A 22,130-nucleotide genomic window follows, 5' to 3' on the forward strand; every position below is an offset into this window, starting at 1 on the left:
GTCAGAATGGCATTGAAGCGCTGTTCCCAAGTGTTTCCTTGTGTGCTGTTTTGTTTCTGAAATAAGACCTCATTGTGTATCTCACAGTGGCTTCAAGATGGCTGGGTAGCCCCAGCTGGCTTTGAACTTGGGATCCTCGGTCTCTGCCTGCCAGGTGCTTGCTGGGATCACAGGCTTATACCACCATTCCCAGTGTTGCTCAGTCCCCCTGAGAGGTCTACCTGCTGCGTTCAGTGATTCTTTTGAAAGTTAAGATTTGGCTTTTCTTTCATCCTGGAAATCTATTTCCTGAAGGTGGATCATATGCTCTGTACTCCACAGTTTTAATGATGTCATCCTTGGAACAGAAGACCTACCAGGTTCCACTGCTCCGTTCCATCAGCCAGCAGTGAGATCTAACACCAAAAAGTTAGGGGTGACTAGTGCACAACAGGAGACACTTGGTAAGGTTGGAAGCAGTGCTTGGCATCCGGCTCCGTTTTCAGTAATTGTGTGTGTGCGCGTGTGTGCGTGTGTCTGTCTGTCTGTCTGTCTATATTCTGTCTACCTGCAGAGACCAGAATATGGGTGTCTTCTTCCAGAATAGTAAGTACATGCTTTATCTTTAGCTCATCTAGTAAATGATTTCTCTTAAAATGCTTTAAAATCCACTTTCCTTCATGTACAAAATAGCCTTCTTGTTGACTTATGTTCTCTAATTCCTCATAAAAAAGACTAACTGCATTTGAGAACATAAATGTCCTTTGGGAGACTTCATCTCCAGACAGGGTCTTACCACAGAGCTGAAGCAGGCTTTTAGCGCTCAGTCTGACCCTCACCCTCCAGATGGATAGGATTACAGTCTGGCAGTTTATTTACTCATCCTGCTTCCTTGCATTAGTTGTTGTTTTCATGCCCTCAAGTATGAGGATACAGACAAATGAAGCGGCAAGGGCTCGTGATTTAAACTCTAAATTTATATTATTTTCATGGCTTAGTAGTTAAGTGTCCTCCAAATACTTTTTACCATTCTGTTTATGTGTGAAAAGTGTGTATGCACACACGTGTGGCTGCCTCGGGAGGACATCAAGTGTCTTGCTGTATCATTCTTAACTGTTGAGACTGTCTGTCACTGAACCTGCGTCTAGACTAGCAGCCTGCAAGCTCTGGCAGTTTTCTCTGCCATACACCACCACCCCCACCACCCCACCACTCCACCCCCCTCCACCCCCACCCCTACCCCCACCCCCGTCCAGCTCCAGGGTGGCACTTCCTTAAGGCAGGCACACCATAACCAGTCAGCTTTTGAGAGGCTGCTGGAGATTTGAACCCATGCCTTTCTATATGTGTAATAAGAGTTTTAAGTGCTTGAGGCATCTCCCCAGCCCCTGTACCCGTATTTTTTTACTTGACACTTCAGTTCAAATGAATATTTTATAATTATTTGTTATTCTACTTATATAAAAAGGAAATTGTTTTTTACATAAAAACTAGCCATTCAAGAATATTAGAACATAATGGAACATCAAAAATACTGAACTAAATTATATGAAAAATACATTTTTGAATTAAGCATTCTGCCCTCTGAATAGCGAGATTCAGATTATCATTCTGCCACATAATCAATGAACCAAGTCTACAGCACAAAGAATACATGCCTGTGGGGATAAAGACCTGAAACATAGTATTCCAGAGAAAAACGTAGGTTTTTATGTAGTGATTTCAGAAGAATTTAGGAAATAAGAAAACAAAAATTAATAGACAATGGTTTGATTTTATTTGCATAAGGTGGTCATTAAAGGTTAACCCATTTAAAGACACTTTTGATAGTCCCGCATCCTTTCCCGTTAGTCTACCACAAATAAGTCCCTGCCAGCCACAGAGCAGAAGCTAGACCTTAGGTGGAGCATAGGAGGTAACTTCAACACCTTTCCAATTGTAGCAGCTAGTTACCAGTTAACAGTCCATTATCAGTAGACATGTAGTAAATCATGGACAACCAGACCTAGTGTATTAAGGATGAGAGTGGCATCTTTTTTCTAACAAGGTATTTTAAGCCTTTTAGGGGAATTCTCTATCATGTAGAATTTAACTTTCATATAAAGGGATATCTTAAATATATCCTTTTTAAAAAAAAGTTAAACTAGAAATTAGAGTTGGCTCAGCAAAAAACACTAAATTATTTTCTTCTTTAGATAGTCAAGGAAAGTGTTCTGAATAAACACAAGAACCTAGACAGATCTAAATTACCTCACAGAGTGACATTCATTTTTAATTGTTAAGAGCAGCGTGTTAAGTTTGGCAAAACTAAGAGCATTTGATCTGATCACACACCCTAGCTCCAGATTGTGACTTCTGAGCCCGCTAGGCTCAAGTTCCATACACAGTCTATTTCACTGTCTATGCGACACTTCACTGTATCATATGTCTATAACATGATACAGATATATACATATGATAGATGGCACAGAATGAGTCTTCAATAAACATTTTGTCAATAAAAAAGCAATTTCACCAAGTGAAAATACACACGCGTCTGAAAAAACTGGCATGAAAATTCCACCTGTTATTTAGCTTTTTGGGAGCTTTTTGTGAAGATAAAATCAAGAATTAAAATATTTTCCTCTAAAACTAAAGTGGTTTTCATACCAGAAGATGGGGAAGTTCTGGTGTTTGATCCCGCAAAGCTATTGTTTAAACTTTAGAATACAGTAAAGGAAATCACAATACTATCTCAAGGCAATTCCAAAATTATGTCTTAGGTGTTTACTCATTCCTAATACTAAAGGAAGGGTTTTTGAACATTTCACTGAACTCCCAACAGAACACAATCATTGATTATTCTTCTAATCCTTGATTTCATAGAAATTCGAAACCAAAAACAGGAAAGGGGCTATTGGACTCAGTTACTTGTCTAAACAACAATTACTATGGAAATTAATACCTTTACAAAGCATCATGATATGTCCCACAGATGTGTTTCATCTAGCATTGTTGACATTACCCAAAACAAGTCAGAATTTGTCTACAAATAATCTTAAAAATGCTCCCCCTTATTCAATCAATTGTGATTTCATCATGGTTTCCTACAATTAGAAAATTCTTAGCTATATAAAACACATTAACCACCTTCAGTTAAGTCAACATCAGGATTTATCAAAATTCTCCATCATCAAAATTTTTAAAAATCTTTGCTTTTAGGTACTATAAAAATAATGTACTAATCAACTGATACATGTAGCCAATTCCACAATGTTAGGAAGAAAACACTTGTACAGTTAAATTTCAAATCCTAAATACTTACTCCTTTATTCAACCTGTCTCTAAAGAGTATCGATGCTCTTGGTTACCAACTGTAAATAATACAGAAACTTTCACATAATTCTAGTCCAATTAGTCCATCTGTCTCGCGGTGAGCAGCTCTTATCTGTCAGAATCAGCAGGAGAGCACTCGCATCCCCCATTCTGTCACCTTGACTCGACTGGTGGCCGTCATTAACCGTGACAAGGTCGGTCTATGGCTGGTCATGTGTATCTGCAGGAAGAAATGTCTCCAGTAATCAAGTCTGTTGCTTGAGGAAACCTTTCACTGCTCGAGAATCACAGTTCGGAGCTCATCTTCTTTATTGATCATCATTGAAGCAATTGCTCCGTCGTTAAATTCAAAAGATGTTCCTCCGTCCACAACCATGCAGGCATCCCAACATCGAGAGCGAACACAAACTCTAAGGGAAGAAGATGACTCATTAAATAAATATCAAGCTCTTAACATTATGTTTTTGTTAACATATAGCAGCTTATTTGGCCTTGATTTTGGGAGTTAGCTGCCCTCTGATTGGATAATCAGTAACTGAACAATATCAGCACACAATCTACATCTCAAATCTAAAATTCGAGGAGAACCATTCACTTCAGTGTTGCCCGAAGGAGCAGCGGGGTTACTTTCAGGAACTTCCGAGTTATTTCCATTACAAGGATTATAAGTGCTGAGCAGAGTCAGTTTCCGGGATCATTTTTCTTTAGGATTATGTAATGTAATCAGAGAAGAGTAAGTCTCTAGCATACAGTTCGATGAACACAACACCATAACTTCTCTCAGCTGCTGTTCCCACTCTCCTTCTCAAACAGACACTCGCTAGCCATGGCTGTAGACAACTGTCCAATCTTGAACTGTTTCAGTCATACAGTTTGGGGATGTTTTCAGTCCACAAATGAGTAAGGTTAAACACTTTTTAGATGTTTATTAAATATGCCTTTGCGAAATACCAAATATCTTTGGCTTTATTTACCTAATGTACTGGCTGCTTTTTACAGATTTGCTACAATTTTTATATGTAGGTTGAGTAGCTCTTAATCAAAATGCCTAGAAATTGAAATCTTAGATAAAATTATATATACGTGGGTGTGTGGGTGTGTGGGTGTGTGTGTGTGTGGAGAGAGCAAGCGAGAGAGGTATATCTACATGTACATATATGTATGTATGTGTATATATGTGTGTATATATATGTATATATATACATATATAAACAAAATGAGAAATCTGGGACTAAAACACAAATCTAAACAAAATGCACGTTTCATGTACATTGTGCATTATCTGTACACATAACCGCCATGTACACTGTACATTCACTGTACATATAACCTGAAGCAACACAGCGCCTCTGCACTTTCCCTGTGATATCACACAGAATTCCACTCGTGGCACTGTGTCTTTGCTTCTGGAGCAGTGATTTCAGATACCATTCTCAAATACCTTGAGATAGACCAGATGTCTTTTGCAAGTATCTTTATCCACCTTTTGTTGTCAAGTACATGTCCTGGTAAGTTTACAGGATCTTTCCCAATCACCTGTCATGAAGTCTTCTCCTATATATATTAGTTAACATTCCAACACAAGAGAGTAAAATATAAATACATAACTAAATATAAATACATGCAAATCTAAATTAACTCTCAACTGGATAAAGCAAAGGCTACAATGCTTATTCCTAGAGGGAGAAAAAAAATACATTTGCCTCAAGATCTCAACAAGAAAAGGATGATTTTGCCTGTTTCAGTGTTTCTGTTTCTCTTTTAACTGTATTGCTGTAATGAAAGAAGTGACTAAGGCTGCTTACTTCGAGGAGAAACAACGCTGACGGCTGCTTGAGAAAACTCTGTTTGCTATTGGCTCTCGAATACTGAAAAGTATTTTTGGTTCTTCTGGACTGTAGAGCAATGACTCGTTATATTCGTTTGTCACTGTAAGGGAAGAACAGCAGAGTCAGTAAAGAGTGGTCACATCTGAGGGGCACCTGAGGCGCGTGCGGCTTTCAACTGAAAGCGTGTGCTGAGCGTACCTCTTAGGAACTCATATTCTGTGCTCTACATTAAAAAGCCTTAGAAATAAATGACCATTAGGTTGAATTATTAACCCACAAAAAGCATTCATCTCCCGCAGCAGAGAAGAACAGGTACAACTGGGAAAACAAGAAATAAACACCACAAAGTAGGAACTAATGGCTGCAGTGGGTGCATCTGGAGAGGCCCAGCCCCAGAGACATCATCCCAGGATTGTTGTCAGCTCGCTGCTGAGAAGCCCTTCCTATTACTATTACACAGCCTAAGGATTCCTGGGCATCAGCCCACCTTATTGGACGAATTTCCTGCAGGATGAATCTTCATGAATTAATGTTTTTTAGATGAATTAATGACTTTATGGAATTAAAATAATTATAGGAAGAAAGTTTAAAGAGATAGTTTTAGTTGTTTTGCCTCAATGATATAGTAATAAAGTTAGGATCAAGAATAGAATGTGCGCCGGGTGGTGGTGGCGCATACCTTTAGTCCCAGCACTTAGGAAGCAGAGGCAGGCGGATTTCTGAGTTCGAGGCCAGCCTGGTCTACAGAGTGAGTTCCAGGACAGCCAGGGCTACACAGAGAAACCCTGTCTCGAAAAACCAAAAATAAAAAAAGACAAATAAAAAAAAAAAATTTGAAAAAGAATAGAATGTGTCCATGCATCATAGAATAGTAAGTAAAGGCTGCATAATAAAGAATACAATGAGCTTTCAAAACTTGCACTAAGATGAGAAATAGGCTTGGCACAGATTTATGATCAAGGAAAAACATTCATTCTAGGTCAGGTCCAAGGATGAGGCCGCAGGTGTGCACTATGATAAAGCCAGGCCGTGTGAACTGAAAATGAGCTTAGAGAATGAAACACCGCTTTGAACTTAATATCGACATCCTTCTATAACTCCCCTTTTGTGTAACATGTTATCCATGAGGTAATTTTATAAAGAACTTTTGTCTAAGAAGGCATAAAAAGGCTGAAAGAAGAAATAAAGTGGGCCTTTGGAGCTCTGCTCCATACATACTAAATATATGTCTATATGTATATACACTTAAATAGTTAAGAGTTCATAGTTTCTTGCTGGGCATTGTTGCCAGCTCCAGATAATTAAGTTTTGTTTCATAAGTAGTACTGACCCCACAAATTGCCTATCACCATACACCCCTCTGCTGCCTGCCTCGGTTTACCCTATGATGTCAATTCTGGCATATGACAGGTTCCCTTCTGGTATCACGTCAGAGCTAACAACAAGAAGATGCAGCCTCAAACCATCAGTGGCAGTACGCTTTCTCCAGGGAGACTGCTGTGTCTCGGGAGGTTTGCAGGAACCTTTAGGACCCATTTTCTACCTAGCAGGCACTGAAGCCTGGCAAGCAGAACACACGTTAGTTAGCGGCAAGGGACAAGCCAGGCGTGGCCGCACCTGTTTGCTCCCAGCTGCTTGAAGGCAGGAGGATGACTTAAGCCCAGGAGTAATTTTGAGGCCAGCCTGTGTATCAAAGATTGTTGTTGCTTCAAAGACAAAGAAAGAAAATAGAAAAGGACAACTATACAAGTAAGTTAAAAGTGAAAATTTAGCTGAGTACATTAAAAGAAAACAGTGACGCTGTCTAATAATATGCCTCATTTGTGGGACTATTGTTAGGATTTTACGTGTATGTTCCTGAAGCTGCAGTACGGACTTTATCTAAAAAAACCCATCATAATTTGGAAAATTTCAAGTTGAAATATACTTAGTACTCATGGCCTCCTGCGCAGCACAGCAGCACACGCCAGGCCTGAAAGCTGTGTGCCTTGTGGCTGACGGCACTACAGCCTGCTGCCCAGGGCAACACCAGTCTGGGAAAAGCTCAACAACTGAGGTACACAGTTTCTACTAAAAGTATTATTTTTTTAAGATCCTTGTTAAGGTTTAAAAATCCGTATTTGGTTCTTTTAAAAAAAAAAATCTAACCTACAACCAAAGTAAAATAGAAAATGTGCTAGCTATGAAAGAAACTTCCAAAGAGTGGTTCTGGAAATGTCTGCGACAGTGACTGCCACCGACCTGCTAGCTTCCACTCAGTAAGCCTGTACACATTATCCAGTAAAAGTCCATCTCTGTATTCTAGGTGCAACTTCAGTAGAAATCATACAGATTTCAGGTGTATTATGTTTACTGTGTTGGGGTTTGCTCTTCACATAACATTAGTACATATTTGTACATAAGGCACAAACAAAGAGAGTGTATTCACAAAAAATTAAATAAATAAATAAATAAATAAATAAATAAGAATATAATTGGAAAGCTTTTTTGTGGAAACCCAACTTTAAAATTATCTTTTTTTAGGCACATTTAACAGGACAGTGTTGTACCATCTAATTAAGCAGATGTTCAAGCAGATGTTCATAACTGTTCTTTCTCAGAGCTGACAGAAGTAAGCTATCCATAGCTACCACCATGTGATACCAACCTTTTTCTACCACTTCTTTGTTCAATGGAAGTGTCAGATTTCCTTGTCGCCTTGCTGTTGACAGAGGAAAGATGGGAGAGGCTTCAGTTCATATTGTAAATCACACAGTACAAATATACAGCATGTCCATTCCACAGCACACAAGGACCCCGCAGTATACAGCAGCTGCTGCAGTACTCACCAATATTTAAGACATCTTCAACAGCCTGCGCTGCAACCCTGTTAATATTGAATGACCTAAAAAAAAAAAAAAAAAAAAACCAAGCACATAATTCTTGTTTTTGTCCTAAAAGCACACTAGAAGTGGGAAATGTATGATGTATTTAACATATAAAGAATTCTTAAAATTGAGACACCTACAAATTAGTGGTTAAAAACAAACATTGCTGTGGGTATGTGGGCACAGGTCTCCTTATTCTTGATAGGAATACAGAGGCTGCGCCTGGAAAACAATTCAGCACTGCAAAGGTTCGAAAGTAACCTGTTCTCAAAGCCACAAAGAATCCTAATTTGATAAACTGGGTAAGAACTGAAGTGTCTCTCCACACTTTCCATTTCCACATATAATGCAGCCTGGAAGCTGTCTTAAGAAGCTAGCTGATGCCAGTCTACAGGATACAAAGACGTATCACATTAGCCAGGCTGATGAGAAGGGGCAATCGCTTGCTAAGCACTGCAACTACTATATCCTACTCCAGTATGCAAAGATGAGCTTTCTTCAAAGCTCATATACATGAGCCCGTATGCATGTTAGATTTCACATTGTAGCCCTCACTGTATAGCCATGCCACTACGTCCTACCTCAGGGAATGCAAGTGAACATTGTCAAGCCTGGCTCACCAGCCCCCATGGGGACAGTCCACAGTGTCCCTCCTGCAGCTCCATACAGTGACCTTGGTGTGGGAAGGCAGCAGAGCCACAGAAAGGCAGGAGCGTTCCTTCCTGCGTAGGTACTGAGGGAGAGCTACCTGTGCACTAAGAATGCCCACCCTGGACTCTGAGGAACTGTGATGTAATAGACCAGAGATTGGGGGTTTTCTGTTACCCTGTGGTTTTTTAATAGCTTACCCTGAGTCTCACAGTCCCACACAATTCATATTCAAAACAAAACCCAAGGTCAGATATACTTTTTTTTCCTCCATCAAGAATCATTAAGACAAGATGAAGAAACAGAATCCTAATCTTTCCTGTCCTGTGGTGAAACTGCTAAGTGGTTTATTAAGCTCACCTACTCCCAACCTGTTCTCAAATTGCAATGCTATGCCCTTTCTTACAGAGAAAGCTGTGGAAGAAAAAGGAAAGCTTCCCAGGAACCATTTCTAACTCTCACCTTGGATTTCAACAGATGTGTTTACCATTTCAGTTGAAAAGCTATCTCCATGATCAGTGAACACGTTCATGGTCACACTTATGAGAGGGTTAAAAACTAAGTTCGCAACTTATCAGATGATGTAATTTTTACAAGTATTTATGAACTTGGGGGGATGTGATGGGGGATGGAAAGTCTGGGAGTGAGTTTTGAGAGTTGAGAGTTCTCTTCTTCTACCATGTGAGTCCTGCGGACTAAACTCTGGGTGTGGGGAGCTTGGCAGGAGCTTCGCCCACTGAGTTGTGCTGCCAGCCTGGCTCAGGAACAAAGTGAAGCGATGCCCGTGACAAAGTGGCAAACAAACTTGACATCACACAAGCCCAACTTGAGAGTAACACTTCTCAGAGGAGATTCTACTCTATTTCAAGGCAGAGTCTTACTGTGGAGGCCCCACGGGCTTCAAACTCTCTGCCACTCAAGTGCTGGGATTTTAGGCTTGCCGCAACATACAGCTAAGAACTAAACTAACACTGTGTGTGTGCTGTTTTTTTGAGAGCATCCATTTATTTATTCAGAAGAAAGATCTGAATAAATACGCAATAGGTACTAAACACAAAACTTGAAGAAGAGGGAAACAAAAACACTAGGAGCCCTTTCAAAGCCCTGAAAATGCCCAACGCACCGGCCTGTTAGCCTAGTAACAGTGCTCTGGCCGCCCTGGGAGGAGGCGCCGAAGGATGGCGCTCAGTTTCACCGCTACAGTGAAAAGCACTTGAAGGCTGGACGCTTTCACACTGGACGGAAAGTAGAGTATTCAGAACTCCAGAGCAAGATGAATTGAACAAAAACAAAGGCTAAAGGAGAGCAAGGTGTGTGCGGAGAATGACAAGCAGGCTCCTGTCTGCAGCACTGACGGGTAGGGGGAGGGCACGGAGAAAGTGGAGGAGGCCATCGCAACACTTTCCACGGTGTGTGCGTCAGACCAAGCAGTCTGCGCACAGCACCGGCCAGGGTTACAGCGGACGATGCGCGCTCTCTGCGCATGTTCAGATGCAGCGCTCTGGGTTCACCACGATTTCTCTCTTGGTCGTGTTCGGCTGACAGCCAGGAGAAAAGGAGGCCAGGCACAGAGTATCTACCAAAAAGCGATGACGCCCAGACCCAAGCAGCAACAGTAGAAGCTGGAAAGCTGGCACTGATATGGGAAGGGCAAAGACCTGGCATGGTGTGTGCTGACGGGCGATCAAAGGACAGCAAGGAGAGAGTGAGATTTGGGGAAGTAATGTTTTTTTCTCTAGAGGCGGAGTCTGGGTAGTTAGTGGTGGAGGCAAACAATGCATGGAAGATAGAGAAGAAAGTCGGCAGACAGGAAGATGAGCTTCGAGCTTGCAGATCAACAAAATGCTGTCCTGCATATTAGAGGACTCAGACTCCCTCACTAAGGAGATAAAGTACATGTTGTTGCTTAAACGAGTTCACGCACGCTGACAGGGAGCTTCCCACGATACTCACCAGGCCTTTGATCCTGTTCCAGTACACAAATTGAGCCCAGAACTCTTCTGCTTCTCCCATGGGCCATCGTCAACTGAAATTTCATAGTAGGAAGCCCTAGGAATGGAAAACAGGAAACTGTTCACTGAGCTGTGTGAAGCCTTCAAGTTCATGAAATTTAAGTAAATCAGCTTGACCAAGACGTATCTGACTTGGCAGGCATAGACATCTCCATGCTAATTCCAGCCCTGATTGCGTGAAAAAAAATCAGAAGAAAACCCGTTTGCCTTTCTCCATGGCTTCCTGATCTACATATCCCTTCCTATCAAAACGTTAGTGTTGCAGACAGGGCTCGAACAGTGCTGCGCTCATGGGACCTAACACGGCGCCTCCTTTCAGAATTCAAACAATCGATTTCATACTTAGGCGGGTGAACTTCTTGGCACCCGTTCCCTGTACACCTAATTCTTTGAGCAAAATTCTTATTGAAGCCATATGCTACTCTACCGGTTTAAATGGTAGTGGGCTAACAGCTAAAACCATAACGAGAATTCTCAACCAACTCTATGCCAACAGGCAAAACTAAAAGTAAAATCAGAAGTATCAGTTCTTGAACAATTGGTGTGGTTTAGGATATTCCATAAATATGAAATCAAATGAGTTTTTCTTTTTCTTTTTTTTTTTTTTTTCCGGTTTTTTAAAGACAGGGTTTCTCCGTGTATCCGTGGCTATCCTAGAACTCACTCCATAGACCAGGCTGGCCTTGAACTCAGAAATCCGTCTGCCTCCGCCTCACCAGTGCTGGGATTAAAGGCGTGTGCCACCACTGCCCAGCCAAATGAGTTTTTTGACACCAGCAAGCATAAAACTATTCTTTAAACACAGAGTCAATGACAGAAAGAACTTCTGAAATATGTAAAACCCTACTATGTAAACTCTATCTTAAAATAATGGTGTCACTGGCAAACAGACTGTTTCTTTAGCAAATTAAGAATTTGAAATCTTAATAAAATACAGGTTTTAAAAGAGGTTATCAAACATACCTGCACACACTAACACTACAGTAATTCAGTCTAACTCCTTCAACTTCTCCAAGTTCCTAATGAGTTTTACGTGACGTAACTTCATTTCATTGTTTCTTTCATTACTGTTCTTTATAAAGGACAACAGGCCTACAATTCACCTTTATCTATTTCAGAGGTCAGTTATTTCTTCCTCGGAAAAGCACATTAGAAGCCTATTATGCACAGACAAGGCAGCCCCATTCCCAGCCATGTCTGCTACTGCACTAGAACGAAGCGGAAGTGAGAGCGGAGAGGATCAGAAGTAAGTGGGAGAGGATGGCAGCCAGGTGAGAGGCGTGGAGCCCAAATGACGAGCAAATTTAGTGTCCTTTACATGCAGGTCAATTGAGATTAGTTGATTCACAGGATTTTTGTTCAAGGGAAATTATTTTTAAGGCAGCAAATAAAAACTCACAGTCCCTTTAGATTGGGTATATTTCTTCTTAAATTGTCCACTGCTACAGCCCAACAATAAGGCATTCTAGGTTAGAACAGACAGAAAAGAAAAAAACATGGGCTTTTAAAATGTTCTTCAATCTGAGAACATTAAAACTGAGGCAGGAAAAGCCACTGCTGCCCTCCGCATCTTCCACGCAAAGTGCGTAAGGTTCTGGAGCACAGAACAGCCTCACCACAGCTCTGGGGTCAGGAACGACAGGCTCGAGGAATAGTTGTCTCTAAATTATTATGAGATCTACGCAAATTATCTGACCCTCCTGGAACTCACCGCTCTCACTGATAAATCCAGCCAGAATCCAGAACACGCAGCTTGGCAGATAGCAGACACGCGTTCTTTCTGCCTAAGGGTCTAGTCAGAGTCTTTAAAACTAAGCCCTAATGCCTTAACAGTCACACCATGTCCGACCGCCTCCAGCGGGAAGCCCTGCATGCTTGTCGTAGGAGAGCTGAGGAGAGCGGTAAGAGGGAGAAGCAGCAGCAGCAGCAGACATCGCCCTGGGAGGCTCCACTGACCCTGCGTCCGTCTCCTAGCCCCACTTTCCCTCCTCTTGTGCAGTAAACAGCAAGTATGCAGCCATGTAGGCAACAGCTCTCCGCAGCTAGCTGCTCTCTACAAACACCGGGAAGTAAACCACAAATGGCTTCCCACAGGGAACGCGGGCTCAGAGCTTTTTAATTTAGTAGGTGCTGTCTGGTGCCTTTCTCATCCTCCCCTCTCTCCTGTAACCACAAAATCTATTATCATCTCCACATTGTGTGAAATTTGACATGTAGCATGAGACAAAACTGTCTGAACGGACAGATCACATTTCATTTCTGACTATGTTAAATACTTTTTTTTACTTAAGTATTTTATAAGTTCTCTGTGAATACTTTATTTCTTGAAACAATGTTCTAAAAAAATTTTTTTTAAGATTTATTTGTTATATGTAAGTATACTGTAGCTGTCTTCAGACACTCCAGAAGAGGGAGTCAGATCTCGTTACAGATGGTTGTGAGCCACCATGTGGTTGCTGGGATTTGAACTCAGGACCTTCAGAAGAGCAGTCAGTGCTCTTAACCACTGAGCCATCTATCTCTTCAGCTCCTGTTCTAAAATTTTAATGTTTGTACTAACCTCCAAAATGTTAATATATTATTACCTTCTTCATACATATCTTTGTATCCCTAGCAACTTATACATGGTAACAGGCTCACAATATATTCTTTCCTTTTCATTAGTTTATTTATTCACCTTACATCCAGATCACAGCCCCCTCAGCACACTATATTATTACTGAATAAATATTATATACAATAAAATAACCTCAATAATTCAAAAGGATTGTTCAAATAATCCTGCCTCACTAGTCATCACCATTTTAATGTAAACTGGATTTATAATAAAACTATTTACTTAGTACTAGCTGGAATGTAGAAGTCACTTTAGTAGGCGATATGCCTCCAATCAGGAGAACTAGCAATGGTCCCTAAGTTACAACCAGGGAGTCAGTGATGTGGCTCTCACAGAACTGTGTGGTGCGACATGAGCTCAGCTCCAGTCTACACCTAATTTGTACAATCTATAAGATGGGGAACTAAACATAGTGTACTATAGTGGGACTCACTTTATTAATGGTGGTTATTTATAGGGAGCAGCCATGTGCTTTTAAAGATTGGGAAAAATGTTATATTTCAAAAAACATATTTATCAGTATATACCATGTTTTTACATTAAGTAATTTTGCTGGTAATAGTTATATCTATTTATGTGCATGCACTACTGTGGATTAAACCTAGAGACGCAGTCATGCGAGGCAAGCCCTCTGCTACAGAGATTATCTCCAGCCCTTGATCAAGGTATTAACCTTCAACTGTCAAGACACTTGCCTTGTGGTCACACTAATGCAGAACAACTACACAGCAGGATCAAAAACACATCTGAAGCACATGCAGTAAAGGTCATTTAGACATAAAATAAGGGATGTCCTGCAACCAGTCGGCTCAGACTAGTCAAAAGAATTAGTGCCACAGATGACAAAAGTGAGTGAGACTAACGAGTTATTAATTGTATAAGCACAAGGCCACCACAGCGAAATGGAATACGTGATTCATAATTGGATCCTGTACATAAATGAGCAGACGAGCAAATCAGCTTTAATAACACCAAGAGGTAGAGATATTTTCTCCTCCTGTGCATTTGTCTTTATGTGAGAGGAAAGGGGGAGAAATGTATGTGCTCTAAGACAAAAATTTGTCTTTTGTGTGTGTGCATGTGTGCGTGTACATATGTATATGCACGCATGTGTGTGCATATGTGGGCGTGAGTGTGCATGTGTGTGTGCGCGTGTGACGTTTACACTATGCTGTGATGGGGAGAGGATGGGGAGGGGAAGAGGGAGGGTGGAGGGCCAGGAGGAGGGCAGGTTTCCACTGTTGCCCAAGCCATGACCTTGAGCTCCAAGCCTGTCAGGGGCCTCCCGAGCAGCTATCCTCAGTTTTAGAAAAGGCATTTGAATGTGGACTGCCTAGGAATCACCTGTAAATGCATGCCTAGCGCCCGGCTCCCCAGCCTTTAGGATCCTCACTCTGATAAAGCCTCGGAGAACAATGCAGTATGGACTCACGTTTCACAAATGTCTTCTCACACAATATTCGATTTCCACAGTTATCAGTATGTCTTGTGGCTTTGGAATGAGTTTAATTAACTTCTACTACTTTATCATTACTTCTACAAGCCAGGTTGTAGAAATCAGTAAATTCCACATTCAAGATCATGAGCTCCAAGGTACCTGGAGGACAGGCTCTCCCCAATGAAGACTTCGTTGAGGGCTCTCACCGGCAGAAGCTGCGGTCCCGACGCCTCCGACCCTGCAGTAGAAGGTGAGACAGCTAAGAGATTTCCTTGAATTTCAGAACTATTAAAACAAAAGGGTCAATAAAATAGAATAAAAATAAAACGTTCAAAAAACTCCAGAGCTTTAACACTGTCATATTCGTTACTATAAATAATACAAACATTTTGAATTGCTCAGAAGATAGAACCTAAGTCACCTAGCACTTTAATTGTTCTCCATGTACCATGAAGTCTCACCTGGAAAGCACTTGAGAAGGAACAGACTCGGCATCTGGGAGAAGCATACCTTCCATTCAGGTCACAGTTACCTGCGTGGCTCCTGCTGGTGATCAACCCAGAAAGACCCAGCAATGTCAGAAGCCACACCTACAAACACCTACAAAGTCTCACTAGCATGACTGTGTGAACATGAGCTGAACAGGGACAACTACAGACATCCCAAATCCCAAGGTGGACAGGGAAACGCCCACAAAGGCCCAACCCGACACAAAGAACTGCAGGCCACCAAGGGGTGCTGAGAGCAAAGGACTCTTAGCTAGGGATAAACTTAGCAGCTGGTTAGCCAATACCAAGTGACCTGTCAAAAACACACATGCAAGTAGCATGCAGACTGAGCAGGCCATATACAAGAATGTATATCTGCACATACATACATGAATATAACAATCATTAATGAAAAATGAGGCCATGAATTTGAAAGATAACAAAGAATGGGTAGAAGTGAGGGTGTGGAGGAAGGAAAGGAAAAAAAAAAAGGTTCTAATCCTCCGACAGCAAAAAAATTTAAGAAAAGAAGAGGAAGGGAGGAGAGGGAAAAAGAAGGGAAGGGGAAGGAAGAAGGAGGGAGGGAGGGAGGGAAGGAGGGAGGGAGGGAGGGAGGGAAACAACAGTGATTTTTCAATTGGGGAAATACCAAAAATATTTTTTTTAAATGTCAACATTAGAAAAACATTAGCACATCTTCCTCTGAGATCTATAAAAATCCGCATCTTTTGTTTTAATCTAGACAATTAAGTAAGTGTTCTCCATCACTGCAATAGAAATCCCTGCAAGCACTCTGAGAATTGGGAGAATTAAACTTGATCTTGTCACCTTTAAAGAGGTCCAGGTCTCTTTACTATTTGTCCTTTATCAATTTTCAACTGAAAATGCCCGCCTCACCCTCACCCCATCCCCCACTCCCCCTATCCCACCCCCACCAGGTCAGCAGGAGCAGGACTGGAGTCCAGTGTCTCTCACAGGATAAACTCTATGGCAAAAGTCTACCTGTTCCTTCCTTACACACTTCCCCTAAGTCAACACTTACCAAGTCCATCCCAGCTATGGTGGGCAGCTCCAGCCTCTACTAACCCCTGCCACCCCATCCACGCCCTTCCATCACGCCAGAAGTGGGTTCTGCACCAACAGATGCAGCACAGATGCTCTGATCCTGCACCCCCGTCTGAGGCTAGGTTAGAAAAGACGCTGCCGTCTAACTCGCTGTGTATGTCTCTGCCCTGCCCTCCCTCTGCTCAGCTCACGGACTGTGGGGTAAGGCTGGAGCTGAAGCCTTCGGCTGCAACCACGTGAGGAACAGCAAGTGGCGTTTCCAGTACAGTCGCATCTCCAAGTGCTGCTGTTCTGCTTGAAAGATCAAGTGCTACCTCCCGAGGGACACTAAGCCAGGACTAAGAAGTAAGATGTCCCTGCATTGTGACCTTCACATCCTGTGAGGTTACAAAATACATATGCCTAAAATGCTGCAGATTAATTTCCTACACAGCAGCAGACATGAACTCACAGCAGACACTGAATACACTAATGAGCCACAGCGCCATCAACACAACCTCTGACCTGCACATTACCTAAGTCTGAGCACATGATATTTACACGGGATACAGTATTTTTCTCATTTCTTCTGGATTTTAACCTCATAACGGGAACTATTCTTTTGGCTATAAAGGGTTCCTAGGACAACACAAGAGTTCTTTAAGTGTTTACTATTTGCCTGCTTTGTCAGTTCAACACAAAGAACCTGACACACCTGGCCGCCTGGGACAACAGGAGCACACCGGACACCTGGCCGCCTGGGACAACAGGAGCACACTGGACACCTGGTCGCTTGGGACAACAGGAGCACACTGGACACCTGGTCGCCTGGGACAACAGGAGCACACTGGACACCTGGTCGCAGACCATAGTCAGAAGATTCTGCGTTTAACTAAATTTCATTGCATTGCAAGGCCATAAATCACCTTAACTTTTAATTAAGATTTTCCTCAGAACGTCTCTTATCAGACAGTCTGACAAACTTACAGCACTAAAAAACTATTATTTAGATTATTTTGCCCTAAAGTTCTTATTAATGGAGTTTTAACCCTTCATCCCCATGGACTCCTCACAATGTCCCACTAACAGCACAGATTCAACGGCTATTATTACTAACCCTTGCCATCCCTGCAGTTTCTTTTATATGGACTGCATTCCACAGCACGTGGGGTTTTCAGGGGTTTGTCTTGTTTGGCTTTGGACACAGGGTGCACTGGTTTGAACAGGCGTGACCCCCCTGACTCACGTGTCTGAATGCTAGGCCCACTGGGAGTGGTACTCAGTACGTGTGGCCCTGTTGGCGGAGGTGCATCACTGTGGGGACCGGCTTTGAGGTCGCCTATGTTCAACGTATGCCCAGTGGGGTACACAATCCCCTTCTGCTGCCTTCAGATCAAGATGTAGAACTCTCAGCTCCTTGTCCTGCGCCATGCCTGCCCGTACTCGGCCATGTTTTCCGCCATGATGAAAGCAGACTAAATCTCTGAACTCTAAGATGGATGCTTCAAGGGTGTAAGGAATGTGGGGACTGTCCAGGCAGCCAGCTGTCTCTGTCATTTCTGTAATTTTGGAAGCTGTGTCTTTGTACTTCCTGCATACTGGGTAATATTTAATCCCTTCTCAGATCTATGATGTGGGTGAAGACAGTTACAGTCTCATAATTAAACTTAAGTTGTTTAGTGTGGAAGATGTTCTAGATTTGAAAAAAGATGGTTCTGGGATGAAAATACAAGTTAAAACAGAAGCTGATTTATGTACAGAATTGTAAACTCATTGAGATAGGATAGATGGTTTTAAGTACCCCATCCAAGTTACAAAATACAGACTGGACTTTTAAAGGTAATTCATAATAACTTTCATAATTGTTTCAAAGTAGTTCCTACTATGCATTGTTTGTTACTGTAAGAGAAAGTGCCTTAATTGGACAAAAAGGGGGAATCATAGTGGGCCAACCTGATGCTGCCTGTAGTCCTATGCTGATTCTGGGCCCCCAAGTCAGGTTGCCCCAGAGAGAGTCCACATGTAAACGCTGAGTGATCCTGCCCCCAAATTATTTCTGACTGGTAAGTAAAGATGACAACAGCCAGAAACTGGGCAAGAGAAACATAGGTGGGGTTTAGGGTTCACAGGCTTCAGGTGAAGGAGAAGCGGCCACCAGTCAGAAGTAAAGAAAACGTGGCCCTGTGGGCTGACAACGGGAATCCAGAGCAGCCCAAATGGAACATAAGAACTGGTAAATAGTAACTCGGGGTTATCAACAGGAACGTCGATTCCAACAGCAGGGGGCAGGCAGCTAGCTGCCTGGCTCTTGTGCTGCTTAATATTATTAAAATTATAAGAACTGTGTGTGTTTTTTTAATCCGAGAACTGAATAACCAAAGGTGTAGAAATCCCAGCCAGAATTTAAATAATTTCTACAACATGCCCCAAGTAATTGCTTTCCTTCATCAGAGTGGCTCTGGTCCTGGTGTCTCTTCATAGCAACAACAGCCCTAAGACACAGGTCTCTCCTTTACATAGACAGCTCTGGCTATCCTGGGATTCACTTTGTAGAAGACCTCAAACTCAAACATAAAGAGATCCGAAGACCTCCGCCTCCCAAGTGTTTGCAAATAATAATTACTAAGATATAATTAAAACTTAAAAAGAAAACAAATCCACATACCTTCCCCTTTAAAGGTGAACTGGTAATAAAAACATTCTTTTGTTTTTGTTTTTTGGGTTTTTTTTTTTTTTTTTTTTTTTTTTTTGCTTGTTTGTTTTTTGCGAGACAGGGTTTCTCTGTGTAGCCCTGGCTGTCCTGGAACTCACTCTGTAGACCAGGCTGGCTTCAAACTCAGAAATCCACCTGCCTCTGCCTCCCAAGTGCTAGGATTAAAGGCGTGTGCCACCACCGCCCTGCATAAAAATATATTCTTTTTATGACATATGACAAGAACAACCTAGGCAAGGGCATATCACACACCACATATGGCAAAAATGTCACTTAAGTTCAACGACGTAGAGGGGCTCCCTCTAGTCTCCTCCTAAACTGAAAAGCTAAATCATCAAACATAACCTCAAACCCAAATTTGAGATTTCTGTATTTAAAACCCAAGTGCAAGTTTTCTAGGCAGTGTTTCCCGCTAGCATGAGGAGAACTTAAGGTAGACATCAAGCACACACCTTGAAATGGCTCTCAGCATCTTTAGAAACTCACCTACTAAAAGTACATGCTAACAGAAACCCCTGTAAAGCAGCCGCCACGCCCTCACTCCCATGCTGTTCAGTGTAGCCGTGACGTAGTCACTGCAGCAATGCCAGCGTCAGATGTGCAATGGTCCTGACTCCAGAACCCTTCACACACAGCAGGATCGAGTCCCGGACATCTGGGAACCCTGCTCACTCTACTCCACACATTTTGTTTAGACATTTACTATCCCTACATTTTGAGACATTTTCTTGTACTTTCTCCTTTGGCCATTTTTTAGGTCTGTTCCCAGCTCAGCCATCAGTCAGATGTTCATCTGATCCTCAGCCCCGCCCGGCTCACTAAATGTAAATAGTTCCTTTCTAGGTGTGATCTCTGAGTAGCTTTTTACATCTCTCTGAAGATGCAACTATTGATGGGACGAGGTGGTTCACCATCTTTTGAGGATACTGATGTTTTTCATGGTTCATGGGTTTTTACAGTTTATGGAAAACAGTAAAAAATGGAAAAGAGAATTTCATAAATTGGAGTAAAGCTGAATATTCACTTTAACCCTCTGCCAGTTGAAGTTTCCATCTGCCAGATTCTCCTTAGTCTGCTTCAAACAGAAATCTCAAAGCCGGTGCAAAACTTTCCACCCAGAAAGGTTCTATTCGACAACTGCAGTAAATACACTTAAATCCCAGAGAGTGAGGGAGAGGCGCACACACAGAGCGAGCGAGCCAGCGACAGAGGGGCACGCTGATGAGAGCGCCCAGTTTCTACAGCTTCCCTCTGGGCGTGTCAAGGTCTCTCCCTAAGCGTCAACTGTCCCACCAGGTATTGATAATTGATCCCTCATCGACCAGATCTCAAACCTGTCGTACGACAGTTCATCTTAAAACATGTTCCAATTTTTTAGATTCTAATTATAGGAACAACAATAGCCACAACAAAATTAAGCCAGCAAAAAGTATTTTGTTAAAGAGTTATTAGTGGTACTAAAAGCAAATTAAATGTAAATTATTGCTTCAAAACTTAGAAATGAAACAGTGCCCACTCCCGGTTGGCACCGGCCCACCTACTTTCATCATGCACTCTTTCGATGTTAAAGGCTCGGCTGTGCTGATTCAGGCTCAGCTGCTGTTCATGAAGGTCGACAGGAGTGGGGTTGATGCCAGTCCCTTCCAGATATAACCTGATTCGCTGCCTCCATAACCACCTGGCAGGGAAGAAAAGGAAAGTTACGGTACAGTCAAATACACTGAGGTAAGGCTTAGACATTATGATAACCTCAGCAAATGGAAGGATGTATATGAGACGCTAATTATAGGTTGAGCACGGTGGCATTTATTTGTCTGTAATACCAGCACTTGAGAGCAGAGGCAATCAGAACTCTGTGAGTTTGAGGCCAGCCTGATCTACATAGCTAGTTCCAGGACAGCCAGGCCTACATAGTGAGATCCTGCCAAAAAGAAAAAAGAAAAAAAGAAAAAAGAAAAAGAAAAAAGCAGCTCCTTATTCCATGAATAAATTATAGCACAAACACCTGAAGCCCGCAGGTCCCTACTGGAAGATGTGTGTGCATAGTTACATCTCTTTCCAGTTGTTGGTAAGGTCTAATGAGCTTATATAAAACCTACAAGGTAATCTGAATTAAAATCTTAATAATAACCCATTAAATCCATAAGAGCTAGACATAAGCATGTGTTTGCTCAGCAAAACCTCTCACAGAAGGCAAACAGCACCCCGTTAAGGTGAATGTATGAGATCAAAGTCCCCCAAAATTTCAAAATGGTGTTTGTTTTGAAGAAGGAGGAGGAAGAGGGAGGAAGAAGAGAAGGAAGAGGAGAAGGGGGAGGAGGGGAGGGAAAGGGGAGGAGGGGGGAGGAAGAAGAGGAAGGGGAGAAAGAAAAAGAGGAGGAGGAGGAGGAGAGATTAAGAAGAGGCAAGGGTGAGCTACTTACTCCACAGAGATATAAACCATTACGTGGTAGAAGTGGGTGCTGAGAGTTCACAACTGGGGTCCCTGTGCTGTCACGGCAAGCACTCCCTCCACCCACATCTCTAGCTCTGTGAAATACATTCCCACGCCACTGCTTAAAACACACTTCACAGCTAACACGGCCACTAGGAACTCAGTCCGGTTTGCTGAACACACAATCCTCAGCCGTTACTACATAGTACAAATGCAAAGCCGAACCTTCCGTTTTACCAAAGAGCCCAGCTCTTGCTCCTAAATGCTAAGAACATAGTAACAGTAAGACTAAGGGAATGTGGGGGTGAGGTCACTCACTGAGGGACTAAAATCTTCATTTGCAATTGCATGCCAAAGAACTTTTGTCACTTCACTCTACTTTGCTCTAACTGACTAGGAGCAGGTAAGGCGAGGCCTGCGCCTGGCCCCTGGAACTTTTACAGCTGCCTTCCTTAACTCTGAGGAGCCCCAGTTTCCTGCTCGTCCTCTTTTGGACAATGTCAGCAGCACACATTAATTTATTAAAGAATCAAATGCGAAGAATAAGAAATTCCTACCTGAACTCACCACGAGAGAACTTCTGTAAGGCTTCGGGGAAGGAATGTGTGTATCGCACGGGCAGACATAAGTGGCCTTCAGACCTGTGACAATCGGGTGGCACAACGGGCAGGGGAAAGAAGAGTCAGAGCATCACGAAACGCCAAACGTCAGAGACCGGCTTTTCTGAATTCCAACCCTGTATGTAG

At 42.4% G+C, this 22,130-nt stretch overlaps 1 protein-coding gene across 2 annotated transcripts in view; it reads right to left on the reverse strand.

Moving 5' to 3' along the window:
• Positions 1 to 1,733: 1,733 nt before the first annotated feature.
• The window catches only part of Nadk2 (NAD kinase 2, mitochondrial), a 41,871-nt gene continuing 21,474 nt past the window's right edge, over positions 1,734 to 22,130 (reverse strand). Inside the window, exons 5-13 of one of the 2 annotated variants that reach the window (XM_052159387.1) lie at positions 21,942 to 22,025; positions 20,492 to 20,628; positions 14,865 to 14,943; positions 12,050 to 12,115; positions 10,592 to 10,687; positions 7,952 to 8,007; positions 7,771 to 7,824; positions 5,100 to 5,223; positions 1,734 to 3,704 (exon numbers count right to left, since the gene is read on the reverse strand). In XM_052159387.1, coding sequence (XP_052015347.1) covers positions 3,566 to 3,704; positions 5,100 to 5,223; positions 7,771 to 7,824; positions 7,952 to 8,007; positions 10,592 to 10,687; positions 12,050 to 12,115; positions 14,865 to 14,943; positions 20,492 to 20,628; positions 21,942 to 22,025 — 835 coding nt within the window. In that variant the 3' untranslated portion in view covers positions 1,734 to 3,565. The remainder of the gene's footprint in view (positions 3,705 to 5,099; positions 5,224 to 7,770; positions 7,825 to 7,951; positions 8,008 to 10,591; positions 10,688 to 12,049; positions 12,116 to 14,864; positions 14,944 to 20,491; positions 20,629 to 21,941; positions 22,026 to 22,130) is intronic. The other variant, XM_052159386.1, reaches the window with a different exon arrangement.

Source organism: Apodemus sylvaticus, chromosome 16 (assembly GCF_947179515.1).
Source record: "Apodemus sylvaticus chromosome 16, mApoSyl1.1, whole genome shotgun sequence".
Classification (NCBI taxonomy): domain Eukaryota; kingdom Metazoa; phylum Chordata; class Mammalia; order Rodentia; family Muridae; genus Apodemus; species Apodemus sylvaticus.